Source organism: Dermacentor andersoni, chromosome 11, assembly GCF_023375885.2.
Source record: "Dermacentor andersoni chromosome 11, qqDerAnde1_hic_scaffold, whole genome shotgun sequence".
Taxonomy (NCBI): domain Eukaryota; kingdom Metazoa; phylum Arthropoda; class Arachnida; order Ixodida; family Ixodidae; genus Dermacentor; species Dermacentor andersoni.
The window spans coordinates 25061581-25075555 of NC_092824.1; the positions used below are offsets into that span (position 1 = coordinate 25061581).

Below are 13975 nucleotides of genomic sequence, written 5' to 3' on the forward strand. Positions count from 1 at the left end.
TCCACGTGTGGTGTTTGGCTGCAACAGCGCCTACCGGAATAACGAAATGACGACACCGGCAGCCTGCAGTCATCGTTCCCTTTACTAACGACTTCTGTCACCTTGCTGCCGCAAACGATCTCCTCGGCATTTGCACTCGCCACGCGTAGACCGCACGCGCACGTGCATTGATGATGCCATTAGCGCGGGAGCGGGACGGGCTACCAGCCAGTGGGTGAAAACGGCAGAACGTTGGGTCACCACGATCTGGGGAAGGCGGCGACGGCGGCGTCCAATAACGCAGTCGCAATAACCGGAAGTGGACAGTGTTTTGAAAAGCGCGTTGGCGATGACGTATTGCACGTGACATCAGGAGGAGCATTCGGCGAGGAGGCGACAAGCCGCGTTTCGATGATAAAACTAAAGCCCCTTGGATAAAACGCGTCTCTCTGCGCTGTTGCGGTACCGTTTCGAAAAAGTCTCGCGGCAACGCGTTCGTTGCAGACTCGTGCGCAACTGCAACACCACAAATAAAGTTCGTCTTCTGGGTGGTTTAGGAGCCTTCTAAGAGTGCAAAATTGGTGTACGATGTATGGCACTCCGCAGGGGAAATGAGAAAGAAGGACAATGTCCCTGGAAAGAGGTAGGCATAATAATGTTTAATAAAAAAAAAGATAACTAGTGTTGCAGTTATAATGTGTCAAATGATAATTGTTTAGCACTGTGTCTGTGTGTTCATGTTCGCTTGCGTAGCCTAATTTTTCTGCCGCTACTCAGCTATTCCGAGATGATGCAACAACAAAGCCCGCATTGCGACACTAATCGCTTCAAATAATAAACGCTGTTTTTCCGTAGCAACCAAGTTCCTCTGGCTTGGGAGTAGACAGCCTTGATTCATGAGCCTATTGGGAGTGTTAGCTAGCGCCCCTCACCGCCATCACTGTGAACAGCTGCCTTGGCCGCTAGCGAACTCACCTTGGGCCAGATATATATAGTAATCTAGACATGCCAAATCCTAAAAAGTATACAGGAGCACGGCCACCACAGTTGGATGGATGCATGTATGCTACGAGTGTTCCCTTTGAGGAGGGGCAGTGGGTTGTGCCACCAAGCTATTGTTCCTGCTTTGAGCTGTAGCCCAATGGAAAATCACCGCACGCGCAATGCGGAAGATCTGCGTTCAACCTCGTCCTGCCGGAAGTGTCTGTTCATGCAGTTTCACGTGGCCTTTGCTTATTATTTCTCTATTTCAGGTAAAACGAATAGTTTGCTTTCCCACGTTTTCCTGGCCTCATTGTCTGCTGGTCTGTTTGATCGTAGTTGACGTTTCCTTCGACGTAAATGTCCTTCACGCTGGTCAGCATAAAGGGTCACTTACTTAAAACTACATGTAACGCTACGTGGGTGCAACGAAAACACATTACGATAACATCGCTTATAGTTTTGCAACCGTAGTAAGAGAGCGCCTGACTTTAGCATCGTTGTCCAGAATAACGAAACCACAAGTCCTTGCGACAACACTGCAATAATGAAACTTCTTTGCAACGAATCACTAATTCGAAAATTCGAGAAATTAGAAGGTTTTTTTTTTTTTAAATATTCGCACCGGCTCAATGTTCTCGTTTAGCTATCGAAATAGACTTCTCCTCGTGATCGCGAACGTTGCGTGTCCCTTTATTGCCCCCGGTCCTCCTGCGCTAAAACCAGCCATGGGGCTGGCGCGCTGCGAAGCGCGCTGTGCCGGCGAGCACCACGAGCTTCAGAGCCAAGCGGTCGCCCAGCGACGAGCAGGCGGACGAGGAACAAGCCATGTACCCGAGCCGCTCGAACAACTCGTTGTGTCCCGGGTTTGATGCACCGGGCGCCAGTGCCGGGCAATGATGTCTGCCGGCCGAGTCACGCAGGCACCGCAGGAAGCCAGAAATGTCGCTGTGAAACGAAGCTACGTTTCAGGTTATTCATGCAAAGCTCCGGCGCGGGAGATGTACATCACCTACAGAGCACCACTTAGGAACGAAAGAACACAGCAAGCAGCAACACCACGCAATAAAACCGAAGCCGGTAAAGTGGGCCCAACACGGGATAATGTCACAGTAACTGCCCCCCCCCCCCCCCCCCATTGACCAGGACTTTCCTCTGGGTTAGCTGAGAAAGCATAACTGGGATACAGTGCTGCAGAGGTATGGTAGACACACAACATAGGCGAGAAAGCGTTTCTAACAAGTCATGTATTTCATAACAGCACAGCAGACGTGGAATCGTGCACAGAAACATCCATGCGCTGAGAAGTAAATCTAATCTCTCTTATCAACGGAATCTTATGTAATGGAACCTTATTTGATTTTGTCTATCTATTAAGTTTATCTTATCTAACCCCGCCAATATAATCTAATCTTGCTGATCTCAGGAAAGCGCGATCTGTACGTATGCTCACCGTCGATAGTGCTCGCGGAAAGGCATGTTTTGATTGTGGCCGGCCCGCAAAGGGCTCGGAACATGCGCACATATCGTCTAATCAAAATGTAGAAGTCGAGGCGAAGTCCTAATGGTAAGGTCGCACATGTGAATTTAACTCCACGTTCTTCAGTCCACCTTGCATTATTTCGTGCCTTGTTAGTTTTGTCCATTTTTCATGTCCTGCGCACAGTTATTTGGGCATAGGCGTTGATATGCGTGGTTGTCCTTTCCCTCTGTTCTTGTGAAATAAATCAGACGTTACCAGCGCGGCCTCTTTCATGCTAGTGTTCTTGTTGTGCGCCTTTCACATCCCTGCAGCGGTGTCTGCTAATTAGTGTCTTCCGCTGACCCGCGATCCACGCTCAACGCTAGCTTCCTGTACCGAAAAAACAACTGGTGCGACAGCATTATGAGCCTGCGGAACTCGCATGTTGTAGCAAAGACAATAAATGTGGACTCCGCAACCGACCGCAGCGGTTGGGAAAGAACCCGTACAAAAGTGCATCCAATTAAACCTACCTGTAACTAAGCGCAATCGATCAAGTCTGCCGAACACAGGATCAGGTGTTAGGCATACTTTTTGAGAGATAAGAAGCGAAAGGTAACGCTTCACAGAGAGTTGGCTCGCGTGCGCTCGCTGCAGGGCATAAATGTATCTGCTCGTTTATTTCTTTACTTCATGGTGAACACGACATGCAGACGCGCCGCTACCATTTAATCAAAAGAATAGCTCAGAAGAGGGACTATTTTATCACGCATGCACAAAATATAGACACCAGGAAGCAGCGTTGTATTGTTTATCTGTCTCCTTTTTTTTGGATTTCAAGGTTTTCATTAAGCGTACGTCTCAAAAAATGTCGAAGTTTCGCCCGAAAGGCGAAGCATCGATTTCGATAGCAAATTAGTGAACAGCTGTACAAACTGAGGATAGTAGTTTTATCGGACGTATAAACTTGTAAACCTAGGCATACTAACTAAATTAACAAGCATGGTATCACGCGCGCACAAGCAAACATGAACACATCTCACTCGATGACCGCGGAATCTTGCTGTCGAAACACTGGAGTGCATGAGGAAGCGCGGCAGCAGCAGCGAGCAAATTGACCTTCGTGCTCCCTGTCGCATAAGCGCGAATTGAGCCATGAAAAAACAATGCACGGCAGACGGTGTCCTCGTCACAAATGGCTGTCAAGATACAGCGGCCCGGCCAGGCGCACGCGGCCACCAGGGCCGCATTTTTACACTTGCTAGTAGGTAAAGCGGAGCGTGGCGTTTCTCGCGGCGCTCGACGTTTCTGCGCAGGCGCGAGTAAGAGCGGATGCGAGAAAGAAAACATGGGGGCCATTGCTCCTTGAATTGTGACTCTGCCTTGGCACTACGGAGGAGGTTTCTTCGCTCATACAGTTCACGTACTCTTTGCGTGAATATATAGCAAAAGAAATATATATAAATATTGTATAGTAAACAATTACAAATAATTTATAGCAAAGCGCACCAACAAATTAAGCAGTACTTTTAAAGCTTGCTAGACGATAAGAGACGGGAGGGGGTTAATCTCCGGTCCACGAGGTCCGGAAATCTGAAAGCCTCTTGTGCAGCATCTTCTCTAAACTCTTCAATGTGTCTGTAATGGTTTTCCTTCGCGTTTTTCATTCTAAGTGCCCTGGTAATTATATCCCGTGCAGCGCCAATAAATCTTTAGTTGCGAGTAAGTTCAGTGCGCATGTGCCAGTCTTAGTGTCTACCTATCCCTTGTGTGTGGTGAGCGCAGAGCTGCCATTCAAATAAACACTTATGGTGGTCGGCTCGGTGATCACCGATTAAGACAAAATGAATTCCTGATAATGTACCGCATGTAACACAGCACACGGCGTATGGAACTCCTCATAACAATACACGACCTTACAACACATGCAATAGAATTTTCAGAGAATTGCGCATGAATCAGAAGAACAGTCATACACATTCATAAGCCACAGTGCCACAATAACAGAAGGCACGGTAAAAAACATATTAATATATCTAAACTGATTCATTTATATGCCAAGTTACCTGAACTCTTTACAAAAAAAAGGTAAGAGTGCTGACGCTCAAGATTCCGTAAGTGCTTGAACAGGTAATTGCGTTTCGGCAACGGTTAGTGAAAAATTGGAATGGAGCGGTTTCAACCGGCTGAACAAGCCTCTGAAATGTTGAAATATGTCATCCTCCCTTATAACTCTAATCAAGAACGGTAAAAATTGTCATCCACACGAGTGTAGCACGAAGCTTAAAAGTAAACCTGGGGTATCTCAGGAAGAATTCGCAGCTGAAGACAAATTCGTCCTGGTCCGGGATTCTAACCTGGGACCAACGCCTTGATGTGGTCACTTTACCATTTGAGCTAAAGAGGAGGCTAGCAGATTGCATAGCGAACTCTAACCAAGACAAAGTTTCACATTAGAACGGAGACTTCAAGGTATCAATGTGGTCTAACAAGGATTACGTCAGGCTAGAACCAACGTTTTGATGAAGGAACTTGTCTTTTTCGCGGGCCATTTTGCCAGCAATGTCCCTTTCGACCAGACCCCTTGCCGAAGCATTGCCAGCTCAAAGTATGGACGCGACCGAGAGAAGATGGACTACAAAATATGGCCCTGAAGTCGTGATTAGTGTGAAAGCATCGGCTAGTTGGTTATTAAGATTTCGGCGGAAACAGCACTAAATACATGCGCGTAACCTAACCTAACCTAAGCACATAGAATTCAGCGCAACATATCGTTGCGCCTTTATAGAGCCGGCGCTCCGGCGACGCGCCATCACGCCATATTATGGTACGTCCACACTAGCGACAAAAACGCGCGCGACACACCGCGCGCGGCGAGCGGTGCTGTCGCGCGCGGCAAGATTCACGAAAAGCGGCAGCAACGCGCGGCAAACGCGCGAATGGGTGCGAGACCCATTTTTTGCGGCAGACGCAAAACGACCACCAATCAGAAGCGAGCCGCTTTACGAGCAGCGCTCTTGTGGCGCCACCTGTCGCACAAGCAAAGAATCATAATCTATGGGCTCTGAGACTGAACAGTGACACGCGCGCCGTAAAATCTCAGAGGCCATTTCCAGTCAAGGGGCTGTTTTTGTTAAGCCTTACCACACCGCCACTGAGGCGTCGACGAAGAATTCGCCTCGCAATGGAGGCGTTTTTGGAAATCGTTCGCGGATATGCGTGCCTCTATGATAAATCGAGCGTCGGACAAGGAGCTGCGCGCCAACCGCTGGCACATTATGGACAGCAGTTTGGCATGACAGGTGAGTAATTGGTGAAGGCGGGGAAGCAGAGTGTGCGCCTGGCCCTCAGTGTCCCTGTACCGCACCCAAAACTTTCTCGTCCGCTTTCTGGCACGTCGGCGTCACACAAGTAAAGAACAAACAAGTATTATAGTATTCACAGTCACCAGTAGCTCCTCGTCCGTATCCGACATGCCTGAGCGTGGCCGGCAGTGGCGCAAAAAAACACAGACACTTCCGATGGAAGACGAAATGGGCAGAACGGAGAGCGCGTTGTCAGGAGAAGTATCGAATGGAATGAGACAACGCGGGACTCCACGGGCCGCTGCCGCGTGCCGCAAAACGCGACTGTGGACTTGCCCGCACGCGTCTGCCGCGCGGGCGCTTGCCGCGTGCGGCGTGTCGCGCGCGTTTTTGTCGCTAGTGTGGGCGTACCATTATAGTGGGTCACCGGCGCGGTGAGGGGAGGGAGGTTAGCAATTATTATTTGTTTCTTCTGAGGTTGGTTGAGAAAACGGTTGGAGAACAGAGGTATTGAGTTGAGGTCACACACTCATTCACTCACAAACAGGCCTCAACGAGGCCGCACAAGGTTGGGGTGGGCAGTAGAAGTAAGGGGACGAAACGCTGTAGCTGTCTTTCGAGTCACCGCAATAGCACTGCGCCAGGCAAGAGTGGAGGCTGGAGAAAGACAGCCAGGCGCAAGCACTGCCAGAGGCAACGAGTGCGACTGAGGAACGCGCCCTGCAAACGGGGAAGCAAGAGACACGGCTGAAAGCCGTACAGCCGCACGACTCGGAGACGGAGGAGCGTAGAGCCGTGGATCACGCGCGAGGCAGCAAGGAGCGCCCACCGCCAGCACCGCGGCAATGCCGCGAGAGCGAGAGAAGGGACGGCGAGGGCGGAGTGGACGGTAGCGGCGAGAGTCAATGCAACGGCGCTGCGCGGAGGAAGGGAGCGAGAGGATAGGCGAGAACACGTGATCCGGCTTTGGATGATAAGGGGAGAGCAAGACTCGCGCCGCACGCGAGAAGTGGCGGCAGGAGCGCGTGCAGCTAGAGCAGCGCATGGATGACGACCTTGGTTACGGCGAGGCCGACGGCGACAGGAAACGCGGGAGCGGGCGCCAAAGAGCTACGCTCTAGAAAGGATGACAAATATGACAAGTCACAAGAAAATGCAAGTATTTCAACGAAGCGCCTTCTAACCCAGGTCTTTTTTACGATACGTTGGCGCCAGCCTGAGACAACGATGTTCGACCAGTGTTTATCACACATCATGACGCAGTACATCACGGAGACATGGCACGTAGAGCATTGGTACGTTATAATTACGTGCCCAAAACGCGTTCGAAGACGATTAGCCGCAATGGCAAAGCGTTACTCTACTAATACAAAGACATTCTATGCCTCTTGCCGAGTCCATAAAAGGCCGGGTCTCACGTCGTTTGAAGCATTAGTCCACGACTCACCGGGTTTCGCAGTGAGACATTGCACACACAGAGGGAGTGTTTCCGAGAGTTTGTCGCTCTGCAAACTATAATGTAGAACCACCTCGCCTAATCGTAAATCTTACAAAGGTGAATTAAATAGAAAAGTAACACCAAGAAACGCCACGAGAGCAGCAGAGGTGATCTGTGAGGACCACTTGCGGCCAGCGAACAATAAATTCGTAATTTTTGAGAACAGCTTCGAAGCTATGGGAATGGCTTCAAAGCTGTAGAACCAGTGCGCCAATTTTCTCTGTGGTGACTTGCGTAAACAAGAGACCATTATTAAATCGTGATCCATCAACGGTCCCCATATATATACCCTTGGTAGCTTACCTGCAAAACCTACTTCGCTGACGGTCGCTAATGATATTCCCGCCTGGTGTACCTGTGCCATTCCGATACTTGTGGGCCACTTCGTTAGCTCTGGCCGTCTCGCACGTCTCCCATTCTTGGGTGAACTCCTTGAGCTCGCAGCCTGTGGGTTCAAGAAGACCAATATTTCGTCTACCGTTGTCGTGTCTCCAACGTTACAGTTGTGTAGTTAGGCTGGAGTATCAACGGTAAAAGAATTTTGTTGTTTTAGAATAATGATGTCATTTATAGGTAGAAAAGATACCTGCACCGAAATTACATGAAAAGCACTTTCATAAGTTAGGTAAAATGCGTTGAGAATAAAGCTAAAGCCAGAATACGGAAGGTCACATTCCTTACAAGTGGGTGAAGTGAAAATTACAAAGCACACGAAATATATGAGCAGGATTCGAACGCTGCTCTAGACTTGTAGTTCTCCGTCAGGATTCCGGACTTATACGTATTTCTTGCTAATTTCGAACTATGGTATCCTTACGGAAAACTGTATTCATAAATATCCACGGTAGTCATAACGGATTTTTTTTTATCTTTATGCTCATCGCTCACACGAATTAGTGGAACTCACTTTTTAATGACATTTTATTTTCTAGCGCTTGCGTAGATAAATTTAATTAGATTTCTTTGTGTGCCTGCCCATAAAAGAGTATTCATGAACGAAATGGCCAACAGACTCGCGATAGCGGCCCTCAATGGCCACGTACTGTCATTACTTTCAAGATAAGCTTACTAACTACTCCTAGATTCATGAGATATGCAATTGTCGAAAACAATTTGAGCCCAGAACACCTAATTTTTCCTAATATCGCCACCTACTTGTTCCTTTAAATAAAGTATTTATTCAGACAACGAATTATGAATATTTACTCAATTACGTTCTCGGGATGACGGTTTTAAACTTTGCACAGGGCTCGCCTGGCGCTCTCCCCTCTGTGCATAATCCATGGAGATGAGATTATAAATTATTTTGTTTTATTCTGTTGCTGTTTTTCTCCTTCAAGAAAAAAACATGTAAAATCACAGTTTGCATGATGCCTTCGTTTTTCAATTTTTTTCATTGTGGACATTCACTGGTCGCCTCCTCTCTTGGAAACTGCCATAGGGATATTTGCTCAGTCGAAGAGGCATTTCTAGTTCTTACTGGGAGATTTGCTAAAATTCTTCCTGCGTCATTTCTCGCTCATTTCTCCCTAGAAATTTTTATTCATTTTAGTTCTACCGGCAATTTGTTAATACCATTCGAAGTGGGAATGCGCAATCACTGAAAAAAAAAGCGAAACGAAGCTAAGCGCGGCGAAGTTACAGGAAAAGTCGCAGGAAGAAAGTAGGCCAGTCGACTGGCAGTTAAATATGGCTGTCGGATTTCGGACCCGAGCCACCACAACTTGATTCATCCGTGGCTACTAGTCAAGGGCCGACCGGCCCTCACATAATTTGTGACTAAACCAAGGACTTTGCACCGCGAGGCTTGTGGATGCCTGGACCTGTTGGCAAAACGTGAGCGGTCGGGGTGAGGGTCCAAGCTTGCACTCAGCATGCCTGGCCAGGACGTCGTGGTCCCCTGCTACTACGTTCTCAAGGTTTTCGGTGTGGCACCTAATTCTCAACAGCTTTCTGGGCACAAGACCAAGCCAACCATTCACAAACCGTCGCTGAGCCCCGTTTCTACCTTGGTGAGATCAGCTCTGCTTCACCCGTGATCTCGACCCACTCTTCAAGTAACAATGAACTGTTTTGCGGGGATTACACCGCGCATGTTCCAGTTGGTGCTCATGTATGTTGTTAGTCAGGTATTATTCTCTCATGTTAACTTTAGCTGTGGAGTGTTTTATTGAGCTTAATCCACCTCGTTCCCGTTTCCTGACTGTATTTAATGCCTAGCGTATGTTAGCGTAAACCAAAGGCTTTGTCCTTTTTGGAGGCGCTGAGGCGATGCCTTGGTGACTCCAGCTAAACTGAATATAACCTGCATAGTAAGATGGCGTCCGCAACAGGACAAATTATTTTTGTATGCTTTAAGTATTTAGGGTGTTTTAAAAGGTGACCATCCCATAGTTATTAGCGTTAGCAGAACGTTCGGGTCTGGAAAAAGCCGAGTTGAAGGCAATCGTCTGACGCAAACAAATGGCGGCGGCTATCCATAGGTGTTTAGGTTGCGGCTCTGAGCGTTTTAAATCATTCCACATCAACTGCTTTGCTGCACGCCCAACACGCAGAACTGCAGAGACAGAAGAGAGAAAGAAAGAGTACCCGGCGAGAGAGAGAGCGCAGCGAGAAGAGCCTCGGCCGGCGCCCGGATTCAGTGGAGATTGAGCGGCAAATCCAGGAGTATTGCGATATAGCATCACGTCGCACCTCTTTGACGTCTCGGATCCGTGATTTAAACCACGTTCACCATATTGCAAAGTTTTGTTCACTGGCTCACTCGTTACATGTCCTGCGTCTTTGAGGAGGCAAGTGCACCTCCTCTCTACCTCTATCACGTGACTAGCTTCCCACATTTCTCGCACATACACTTTTTTCCATGCTGGCACTGCAAAATCTGACGCATTGAATGTGCAGCGAGCGCGCGAGCAGCGCGCGGCGAAACGGGAAGCGAAAAGGCACCAGCTAGATCGCGAGCGAGGCGCGAATAGGTAGCAGCTTGAACTTAAGGGGGGTATATTGCAGCTGCGCCCTAAGGTCACGGTGCCGGAAGGGGCTTGTTATAGGAAGATTCGCAAGCTTTATTGGCGCTTGAGCTCTATTGAGCAAACGTTTTAGGCGCGCTCCAAAAGCAATTCTACCTGCTGCGAATCCCAATCGAAGGCCAACGACCGCCGAGCACCTCATCACGGTCTTTCTATAGAGCAGTACGTTCAGAAAGCGGGCGACAGAGGGGTAGCGGCAAAGAGACCAGCCTCGTCCCAGAATGAAAGAAATTGACGATAGTGAGGACACAGGTAGCTCAGAGAGCAGCGAACAAGCAAGTTCCACCGAAAATGAGGCACGCATGCGAACCTGTGCTCGTGAAGTCACATTGGGTAAATAAGCGAAGAAACGGCTAGAAATCTCAAGGGAAAGGGCAATACATGATCGCATTGGCAGGAACCTCGAAGAGGGCAAGGTGAACAATGTAACGGTCGCCAGTTCTTCAGTTGTACCGCTTAGGGCGGTAACAAGTGGCCTCGGTAGTCAGGTTTGAGGACCAATCGAATGACTCACCTCAGGAGAGGGTGAGCTCAACTTACTGCGCATATGGAGACCAAACAGGTCAATGTGAAAAACAGGAGATGACTACAGGGGTGCTCAGCAAAGTGACCATATTAGATTCAAATAAATATGTAAATGGCTTGGAAGGCAAATCACTACGCAGGCAAGTATAGTGACGCCTGCTTGGAAGTTGTGCGTCATAGTATGCTTGCCAAGGTTGATAAATGGCTGAGTGGTTCTGCTCAGGGACAGCCTAATCTATCATATCACAAATTTCTGATCGGAGAGATGGGAAGGGTAGCACATAGGCTGCGCAGTTGTCTTTGTCTAGTAGACAGGAAGATATGCCATGTGATGGCTTGCCTGTGACCAGACATCAGTTATGCTGAGATGTCAGCCGAGTCCGCAATTTAGTCGAGAGAGCAAGCTAGCATGACTCCTGGGACTACGGAAAAGAATTAAGGCTTGTAGCTTTCGGTGGATATAGATTCTGAGATAGGAAAACGAAAACTTCATTAGGTTCCGCCTAGACGAAGGCGTCCAAATGTGCTAAGTTCCTGAGTCCTATCAAGCGGAACCACAGTTCTCTCCGAAGTCACGTCCAACAGGGGCCAGTGCTAAGATCTGTTAATCAGGTAACACGTGCTATTAATCACATCAGGGATGAAGCGACTTCAGAACTAATGATTGCCTAGTTGTCATATCGATATCGCTGACCTCGAACTGAACAAATTGCTTCTATGAACACACTCCTTTGTTTTTAGCTTGTATGGTTTTACACTTATATGTTAAGTGGCGGGTGCGAAGCCGACGTTGTTGAGAACATGTATCACATGTGCTGTAGTCGACGTGTCGCGCACTGAGCGGCAGTTCTGTTCTTTTTTTTCGGAGAGCTCTTAAAAATGACGTTTTCTGATAAGTGAAGTGCGCGAGCGAGTGTAATAGGTGATGTCAACATGAAAAGGAAATCGACAGCTAGAAGTGTGTACTCGTTCGCAAGTAGAGCGCTTCGGAAGAGGCGACGAGGAAAAGCCGAGCACCAGGACACGTGGCGCACGAAAAGAACAAAAGAAAAAAGAAAAACACAGGAGCCAGTTGAAAGAATCCACAGAAGTCCAACGAAACAATTTTAGAAAAACACGGACCTTCGAAGCCGGTCAATCGTAGATAAGGTGTCTGGTAAGCTTCGGAAAACGCGGCCGGCATTCGTGCCGCAAAGGCATTGTAAACACAGCTTCCTGGGTGACAGCGTGGTACTCTATTGACTGCGGTAATCCCACGTGAGCGCCTGCTAAAAATTACGAGGCACAGTGTCAAAAACTGCTGTTTAACATTGAGCAACAGTCAGGGAGCTCTTGTGCACCGACAGAACGGCTATGATAACTTGGTAGACCAAAAGAAGCATAACACCTACTGGGCGGGCGCGGCACACCACAGGGCGCAGTGTTATCCCCTCTCCTTTTCAATATCGCCCTAATAGGCCTACCGCCGCTTCTCGATAACATCCCAGGGATCCGGCATGGCCTATATGCCGACGACATTACCATCTGGTCGTCCACAGGGTCCATAGGGGAAATGGAGAACCGCTTGCAGGAAGCTGCAGACGTGGTGAGCGACTATGCTAAGTCATGCGGGCTCAGCTGCGCCCCCCAAAAGTCGGAGCTACTCCTGGTCTCACCTCGAAAGAAGCACACATCCGACTCGCCCACTATCAACATACAACTGGAGGGACACACCATCGTTCCGTCTCAGAGCGTAAAAATATTGGGAATGGTTTTCCAGTCGGATCGCACCAATACAATATTAATTCAAAAGCTTAAGAATACAACAGCCCAAGTTACGCACATGATCCGGCGAATAACAACCAAGACAAGAGGCATGGGGGAGGCGGACACGCTTCGGCTTGTCCAAGCCTTCGTCGTGTCTCGAATAACTTACGCTATTACATACGCACTACTCAACGAGACGGAACTGAAGAAAATCAACACAATGATCAGAAAGGCATATAAGCAGGCGATGGGCCTGCCAACCAGTACTTCCACAGAACGCCTACTACGACTAGGTGTGCACAACACGGCCGAGGAGCTGATCGAGGCACATTTATCCAGTCAACGAACAAGGCTGGCGGTTACGGAAGCAGGGAGGTCCATTCTCTTACGCCTGGGGCTCTCTGCCCCTCTGAGCCATCCGCCGCCTGAGACTGTGAGCTTACCCCATGCCATCCGGAGAAACATCACCGTACGTCCTCTACCTCGCAATATGCACCCAGTGCACCACGCAGAGCGAAGGGAGGCCCGCGCTCTGGCCATACACAAGCGATACGGGACTTTACCCTCTACAGCCTACACGGACGCGGCTTCTTACTCCAGACACGCAGCCACAACAGCCACCGTAGTCGTCAACACAGAACATCGGAGCAGCATTTCACTCACACGAAACAATCCCCTCCAAGCCGAGGAAGCGGCCATAGCCCTCGCGCTCTCCCAAACAGAGGTTGAAGTCATAGTGACCGACTCCCAACAGGCGTGCCGCAACTTTGCTAGCGGCAGAATTCATACCACTACGCTCCGGATCATCAATCAAAAGCCGCCAACGAGATCAGTCATGATCATCTGGGCGCCAGCTCATCAAGGCATTCCTGGCAACGAGGTCGCCAACCACGTGGCTCGAGATCTGACCCACCGAGCCGACGCCGAGGAATCTGAACCCGAGCGCATGCACCCTCTAGTCTCTTACCAAGACATCACACAACACTACAAGCTCACCCGCAGAACATACGCACCCCCACACAAGTCACTACCTAGAGAGCAGGAGCGATGCCTCCGAGCTCTACAGGTTAATACATTCCCCCACCCAACCAGAAATCACCTCATAGACCCTACAAAATTCTCTCCGCAATGCCGCTTCTGCGCAGAGCCCGGGTCCCTCAGGCACATAGTAGGGGGTTGCAGAGCGGCTCCATTAAATCCTCCGGACCCTTACCCCACTAACGAGCTTTGGGAGAGAGCCTTGGCCAGCTCCGACCTCGAGGATCAGCAACGGCTGATTGCGAGGGCCCAGGACGCGGCCCGAGCTCAAGGCATCCTGGAATGAGGACGCCTCTCCAAAGCTTCATTCACCGAATAAAAAAGTTTATTCTCTCTCTCTCTCTCTCGGTCAGAAGCACAACAGACTCAGATAGGCGGATTAAACATGTGTTGACGCCGTAGTTAACCGCGG

General features: G+C 49.2%; 1 protein-coding gene across 2 annotated transcripts in view; it reads right to left on the bottom strand.

Moving 5' to 3' along the window:
* Window positions 1-1638: 1638 nt before the first annotated feature.
* The window catches only part of LOC126518330 (uncharacterized), a 156352-nt gene continuing 144015 nt past the window's right edge, over window positions 1639-13975 (bottom strand). For both annotated transcript variants that reach the window (XM_055064121.2, XM_050168177.3), the window contains exons 11-12: window positions 7529-7670; window positions 1639-1908 (exon numbers count right to left, since the gene is read on the bottom strand). In XM_055064121.2, coding sequence (XP_054920096.2) covers window positions 1677-1908; window positions 7529-7670 — 374 coding nt within the window. In that variant the 3' untranslated portion in view covers window positions 1639-1676. The remainder of the gene's footprint in view (window positions 1909-7528; window positions 7671-13975) is intronic.